At 38.5% G+C, this 7,741-nt stretch overlaps 1 protein-coding gene across 1 annotated transcript; it reads left to right on the top strand.

Moving 5' to 3' along the window:
* Positions 1–486: 486 nt before the first annotated feature.
* On the top strand, positions 487–1,101 carry LOC108751486 (NADH-ubiquinone oxidoreductase chain 5-like; the record flags this gene model as incomplete). Its single annotated transcript, XM_018491722.1, has 3 exons — positions 487–729; positions 774–849; positions 1,021–1,101. Coding segments are annotated over 3 exons (400 nt in total), but the record flags the coding sequence as incomplete, so codon positions are not given.
* Positions 1,102–7,741: the final 6,640 nt, after the last annotated feature.

Here is a 7,741-nt window from a genome sequence, read left to right as displayed (position 1 = left end):
GATTAATTAATTTATTATTATTATTATTATTATTACTTATATTAATTTATTATTATTGTATTAATGGTAATTAGGCCAAATGTGGTTAGAATTTTGGTTGGTTGGGATGGGTTGGAGATAGTATCATATTGTTTAATTATTTATTATCAAAATTATAGTTCTTATAATTCGGATATGATTACGGTATTATGTAATATCGTATTGGAGATGTTGAGATTTTAATGACTAGAAGTATTGTATAATGATAATGATTGGGAGGTGGGATTTAGTAATATTTAATGGAGGGGAGGAAATATTATTAATAATATTAGCAGAAATTACTAAGAGGGCGCAAGTTCCTTTTTCAGTGTGGCTTCCTTTGGCAATAGTAGCTCCTACACCTGTTTCTACTTTAGTACATTCGTCAACTTTGATAACTGCGAGGGTATATTTAATAATTTGTTTTAATAAGTTTTTAATAGTTTCAAGTGTGAGATTTGTTTTGAGATTTTTGTCTATCATTACTATGTTTATGCCAGGGGTAATGGCAAATTTTGAGAATGATTTTAAAAACATTATTGCTTTATCTACTTTAAGGCAATTAGGATTAATGATAATAATTTTAAGTTTTGGATATAGGATATTAACTTATTATCATTTATTGGTTCATACTATCTTTAAATCAATGTTATTTATAGCTGCTGGGACTGTAATTCATATAATAAAAAATACGCAGGATATTCGATTATTGGGGAATTTAAATGAGATAATTCCGTTTGTACAATAATAATAAGATTAATGGTATCAAATATAGCATTGAGTGGTGTGCCATTTAAGTCTGAATTTTATAGGAAAGATTTAATTATGGAGGTTATTTATAGAGAGAGGAGAATTAATGTAGTTATATTAAGATTGGTTATTTTATCTTTGTTATTGACAGTTTCTTATTCAGTGCGATTTTTTTATTATTTATTTTTTAATAGAAGGGTAAAGTTTGTTAGTTGTAAAGTGTTTTACAGATATATATACATTAAGGAGGATAAATTGATTAATTTGTCTATAATAATAATAATGTTTTTAAGGGTGATAGTAAGATCTATTTTAAATTGGGTTTTTTATTAAATTGGCTTATTTTATTTATATATCTTTGTTATTAAAATTGGTTACTTTAATTTGTTGTTTTATAGGAGTAGTGTTTTGTTAGGATTAATTGTTATAATAAGAAAATTTATATTTATATATTATTATATGTTTTTTAGATCTATGTGATTTTCAAGTAGGTTATACTCGTATAGATGAATTCATAAGCCAGTAAATGAATTTAGATTGGTAGTTTCTAATTTAGATAAAAGTTGAGTAGAGTAGCCATATAAGGCGGGTCCGAAACCCATGACCTCTGAGGGGAGCGCGGGGCGCGGGGGGTACGGTACTCGTAGGCGCGGGGGGGAGCGCGAGCGGAGGAGTGCGCGGTAGAGGGGGAAGGCGCAGGAAGTCCCGGCGGCATCGTTGTAATAGGACCCACATAAACAATGCATTCCTTATTTTTTTCATCCGCCGCCGCCGCCGCCCCCCCCAAAAATGCATCGGTGACAAAAGCTTACCGCATACACTTACAGCATACACTTACCACCTCTCTCCTATTTATGTTTTGTCATCTTACCCGCTGCGTCGTCGCTCTCGTTGTATTTTCTTCTCGCACCCAAAAGTATTTTATCATACGTTTTTTATTTAATAATTTAAATAGAGAGAACGCTTAATACGTCATGACCGTCCGTCGCAGTACCATTGAGCGCGAAGATGCTGGCGGCACGCGTAATATGATAGCGATAATAAGAAAGGAATAAATAATGTCATACACCTAGATATATAGTTTAAATATGCGTGTTTACTTTTATATAACGTAATTTTACAATATATAGCTCTTATTATATAGTCCTTACAATATTTATAAGCAGGATCTTAATTTAATTTAATTAATTTCAAATCGAACTTTAAGCACCTGCTTCCGATTAGCAATAAAAAATCGCACGAACCACTCAATATCTGCATGTCTTTCGATTACCACCATTCTTCTTCTTCAGGCTCAGGTGGGTATGGTTGGAGGCCAAAAAGTTCCTCCAAATTGAATGTAGATACGTACTCCCACAGTTCTTCAAATTCCTCTCGCTCCCGCTGCCTATCACTACGAATAATGTCTCTGTTGAAAATATTGATGAATCCGCGTATACGTACTCGGCTGCGATGCGTGTCCTAAAAAAAAAAGCAAATTTGAAAAAGTGAATTACAAAAAAAATACTTTATGTCTAATTTATAATTTATAATTTATTTATAATTTATTTATACTGAACTTACCAGAGGAATTATCAGAACTCCAACCTCATTTCATAATTGGAGCCGTACTACTCTTAGATTATCAACCATAATATACTGGGGAAAAAAAAAAAAGGAAAATTAAATATGAAAAAAACAAATTTAATAAAAAAAATTTAATATACATATAAAAAGAAAAAAATTACCCCCTCAACAGGATATTCATATCGGATCTCCAGAACTTCTTGCAAGTTGCTCATGGTGAATAAATTTTAAGCAAAAAAAAATAAACTCAATATAAACAGCGGAAAAAAAATTTTTTTTCTAAAAAAACAAAAAACAAAAAAAATGACACTATTATAACTTTCACTAACACTTAATCAAAAAAACATGCAAAAGTATTCTACCATTAACGCTAAATGGTAGAATATTTTTGCACGATACTAAAAAAATCGTTCACAGTAAAAAATCGCTACATGATTTGAAAAAGACACGAACCTCTCACACGTCAAACTCAATAAAGACTGACGCTGAAAAGTATTCTGCGACGAAAAGTGCTGCGACGAAACTGCTAGAGCGACCATTATTAAGCACTATAGATTCTAAGTGTTGCCAGACTATGAAATCCTAGACGCGTTAAAAGAAGCGCTAGCAAATATTTATATAAACAGAGAGTGATAGCGCGTCGAGGCATAGGATGGATGGACGGATGGAGACTAAAAAATAAAGTACATATATAAAATGATGTGGATGAAATTTTTTATTTGCGTCTTATTATCATGTTTTTTCTCATATTTTATTACATTTTTTTCGCGATCGACAGCGTTCGAATGCAATCGACGGCTAGAATATCACTAACTGGCTTATACTTTGATGACGTTGATGATGATGATGAACATGTTGGCGATTTTGACGATGTCGATGAGGAACATGTTGGCGATTTTGATGCTTTTTCACCTGGACATTCCCAATATCTCGCTTTTTCACCTGGAAGTTCCCAATATCGTGCTTTTTCCCTCGATGGTAATGGACTTGGCGGACCTGGTGACAAGGGACGGTACCCCTTGCGCTCGATCAATTTTCGATGTATATATTCTTTTACACAATCCATGTCTTATCACTCGTAATTGAAATTTACGATTGAAAAAAAAAAGTTATATACACTGTTTATATACACTATCAGATCGATGATCCATCACGACGCGTTAAGAGAAGCGCCGATGTTCGGCTGCTAAGCAAAACATAACTCTTCTACAGTAAAATGAATGTGATACCCTAGTGAAACGTATGAAATCACACTGCGTTCCTACAACTCTTAAATTTCTTCGAAGAAGTGTCGATAACGATTTTTTTCTGAGAAGAGATCGATAACATGTAGCGACGCGTTAAAAGAAGCGTTGATGTTGTTTATATAAACTATAATCGCTCGCAAAAATGGTGTCTTATCTATTTCTAAATAAAGTATGACCCAATAGGCAAAGGGACAAAGAAATCACAAATGAAATATATAATGAGTTATAAGCGCTCAGTTCCGCAGTTGGTGCCCTGGAAGACGAATGAATCGATCGCAATAAGAATAGTGGAAAAAAAGTAAGGTTGATCATCGTGCGAACGTTGAAGACATAGTCAACGTAGTCGAGCACATTAGAAACGTGGATCCTAAACAGTTCGCGAATATCAGAGACGAAGTGTTAAAAGAAATGGATGTAGATTTTGAAGAAATAATGAACCAAGATTCCGACGAAGAAGTGCTATCCGATGATACTGGTTGTGTTAGCGACTTGAATGAGCTCGATACGGATCACGCAGAAAAATTTGTATCATCTCCAGAAATCCGCGCACTGAACGGTCGTACTAAACATTGCATAATCCAGTGCTACTATACAACGGGTGGTGCCTTGAATGTGTGCAGCATGTATGATACGTTTGGCTGATATCGATGTTGTAGGAATGTATTATATCTTGTAAGGAAACACGATATCGATTATATTGATGCGCTAGGCAGCCGATCTTGCACGAATTGTGGAATGCAAATGTACACTATATTTCCATGCAGCATATGTCCACTCTGCACACATTGAAAAAAACTATTGTGAACAGTATTGTGAGCGAGACACTACTGAAAAAATATGTGGGAAGACTCTAACGTAGATGATGTGTTGTATGTTCTCGGTAATCTGCAAAAAAGAGACATAGGTGCAGGAATATCGCCAGTGCAATTCCTACGCGATCGTGAATTAGGTATACGTAATGAGAAACATGGAACAGTTATCAGAGAGCCCGTTTCTGACTGGTCTTTACTCGTGCGACAAAAAGTGTATCTACGGTTACGAGACAAATGTTTCGAGGACGATGAATATGAAAAAAGACATTGATGGAATAAAAATGTCAATGTAATAAAGGACGATTATTATTGGGCGAAGAAAATCGCAGATAAGAGCCAAGGTTGGTGCATCTGCATTAAGATTCCTACAGGTAGGGAAAAGTGCGTCGAACTGCTGATTATTGACAATATATGGATGGAATTTCGTGATCGCGATCTTGCACCAAAACTATTTTTCGACAGATGCGATGATCAATGCTTTGAGTGTGAACAATGCATTTTCACAAACAAACATAATGAAAAAATGTTAGAACATTATGATTATCTAGATATGTCGCGATATTGCAACGTGTGTGAACGAGTCACGTGTAAGTGCTCCGTGGAAAAGTGTGACGTGATTTAAAGAAAAAAATAGAAAATCACGAGCGAGTGAAACGCGAACTGTTGGAGCAGTGCAGCCAGGTCGCTACTCTGGTGGAATGTTTCGCGTGGCTGCAACCATGTGGATGCGACCAGTGCATCGAGCGGCTCGAAGAGCTTTGTCGTGCCAAGCGTCCGCGCCTCACCGTTGGACACAGACAATCCATGGTGGCGAGGATCGCGCGACTCGCGGGTGCAAAGACACAATTAGAGCGACGTTTCGTGTACGTTGGTGGCGGATACGCGAGTCGCGACGAAAGATCTCTCGTCTGGCGAGAGATCGACGCCGCGTTTGAAAGCCGTATATCGACGGATGCTGTGGTCAACATCGATTACACCGAGCGGCTTTTGGAAGACGCGAGAGAAATAGTGCTCGAACGTGTGCGAGACGCCGTAGAAAGGCACGGTAGTGCAAAAATGAACACTGCGTTCAACGGCGAGTTTGCGACGAAGGATAAAAGTGCTAATAAGAGCATAATTTTTAAGAACAGCGAGATATACCGATACACTGATTTGCGCGAGTGGTACGAGCAACATATCATCGAACCCACGTTGACCTCACTCGAAGAGTTCCAGGAACGCGACAGCGGGTGGGCATTGTCGCGAATCCTCAATTTGGTAGTGAATGTGAACAAACTAAATCCCATGCGCGTGGGATGTTACTTCGAGGTGTCGCGGGAAATAGCGACGAAACGAGCGGTAATCAATGTTAGTACGATGGACAATGCGTGCTTCGCGTGGTCGGTGGTCGCCGCTCTGTACCCGGCTGAAAGAAATGTAAATCGAGAGTCATCGTATCCGCATTATACGACAGTGCTGAATCTCGCGGGTATCGAATTTCCGACAACATTCAAAGACATTCCAAAATTCAAATGATTAAACGCGGTGTCGATCAATGTATACGGCATCGAGAATAAACAAGTTCTTCCTCTGCAGCTCACCAGTGACAGGAAGGACAAGCATGTCAATCTCCTGTACATGCAAGATCCACGCGACTACGGTATCGGCCACTTTGCGTGGATCAAGAACCTATCGCGTCTCGTGAGCTCGCAATTAAGCAAAAAAAAGAACAAGAAATATTTCTGCAACCGGTACACGAAAGTAAGTACACGAAAAATAAGTACATGAAAAAATTATTATAACTTCCCATCTTATTAATAAAATATAGGTAACTGTTATAATTTTTTGTCTTTTTCAGATGTTTGTATTATTTCAACACGAATGAGAAATTGCAGTCGCACACAATGGACTGCCAGAAGATCAACGATTGCGCTATTCGACTGCCGAGCGAGGACGAAAAGTGGCTCGAATTTGGGAACCACTGTAACAAGGAGCGCGTCCCATTTGTCGTCTACGCCGACCTGGAGTGCGTTTTAGACGGAACCCGACAGGGAAGATGCGTCGTCGTACGCGTATCAACGGCATGAGGTATTCAGCATAGGTTACTACGTGCGTTGCTCGTACGATGATGCGTTATCGTCGCATTAGTTCTGTCGTGACAAAGATTGTATAGCGTGGTTCGCGCGACAACTCAACGATTTGGCGCATCGCGTAAAAAATATCATATCCGCCAATGTGCCATGGAAACGTTGTCGAAAGAATGGAAGGCGTACCGTAGCGCGACGCGTTGTCACATTTGCGAGAAACCGTTTGCGTCGGACGACACGCGGGTACGCGATCATTGCCACTTAACCGGCAGATATCGCGATCCAGCGCATTCGAATTGTAACTTAAATTATAAAAATTCATTATATATTCCGATCGTTTTTCACAATTTATCGGGCTACGACGCGCATTTTATAATTAAGGAAATCGCTACAGCATATGAAGGACACGTAGATGTATTACCGATAACCAAAGAAAAATATATCTCCTTCACAAAACATGTCGATAGCACTAAAGATAAAACTGAAAATAATTCTCAAAGAAATTGTGTGAAATTACGTTTTATTGATTTTTTCAAATTTCTCAGTACAAGTCTCGATAAATTAGCGTCGTATCTCGATAAAGATTAAAATTAAAAATTATACGTTTAAAATTTTCAACACTGTCGGATGAATTTGAATTACTGACTCGTAAAGGTGTCTTTCCGTACAAGTACGTTGACTGTGCCGAAAAATTGCAGGACCACCGCGCGAATCTTTTTACAGTTCGTTAACGGGCGATACCGTATCCGAGAGCGATTACGCTCACGTGGCGAACGTATGGCAGCGATTCTCCATCCGAACGCTCGGCGATTACAGTGATTTGTACTTGAAAACCGATGTGTTGTTATTAGCTGACATTTTCGAAAATTTCCGCGAAAGTTGCGTCGCGAGTTACGATCTCGATCCCGCACATTATTACACCTTGCCTGGTTTCACGTGGAACGCGATGTTAAAACATACGCGTGTAAAGTTTGAGTTGCTCACTGATATTGACATGATCATGTTCATCGAGCGCGGTATACGCGGTGGTCTCAGTCAATGTTCAGGCAGATACGCGCGGGCTAATAACAAGTACATGCACTCGTACGACCCGTCGGAACCGTCGTCGTACTTGATGTACTACGACGTTAACATTTTATACAGGTGGGCGATGTGTCAACCATTGCCATACGCCAAATTTCAATGGGTCGAAGATGCTGCGAACTTTGACGCAAGCGCGATCGCTCTGGATTCACCGGTTACATTCTCGAAGTCGATCTCGAGCATCCGCAGCATATACAGG

Source organism: Trachymyrmex septentrionalis, unplaced genomic scaffold (assembly GCF_001594115.1).
Source record: "Trachymyrmex septentrionalis isolate Tsep2-gDNA-1 unplaced genomic scaffold, Tsep1.0 scaffold45, whole genome shotgun sequence".
Taxonomy (NCBI): domain Eukaryota; kingdom Metazoa; phylum Arthropoda; class Insecta; order Hymenoptera; family Formicidae; genus Trachymyrmex; species Trachymyrmex septentrionalis.
This window is presented reverse-complemented; position numbering and strand designations above follow the sequence as displayed.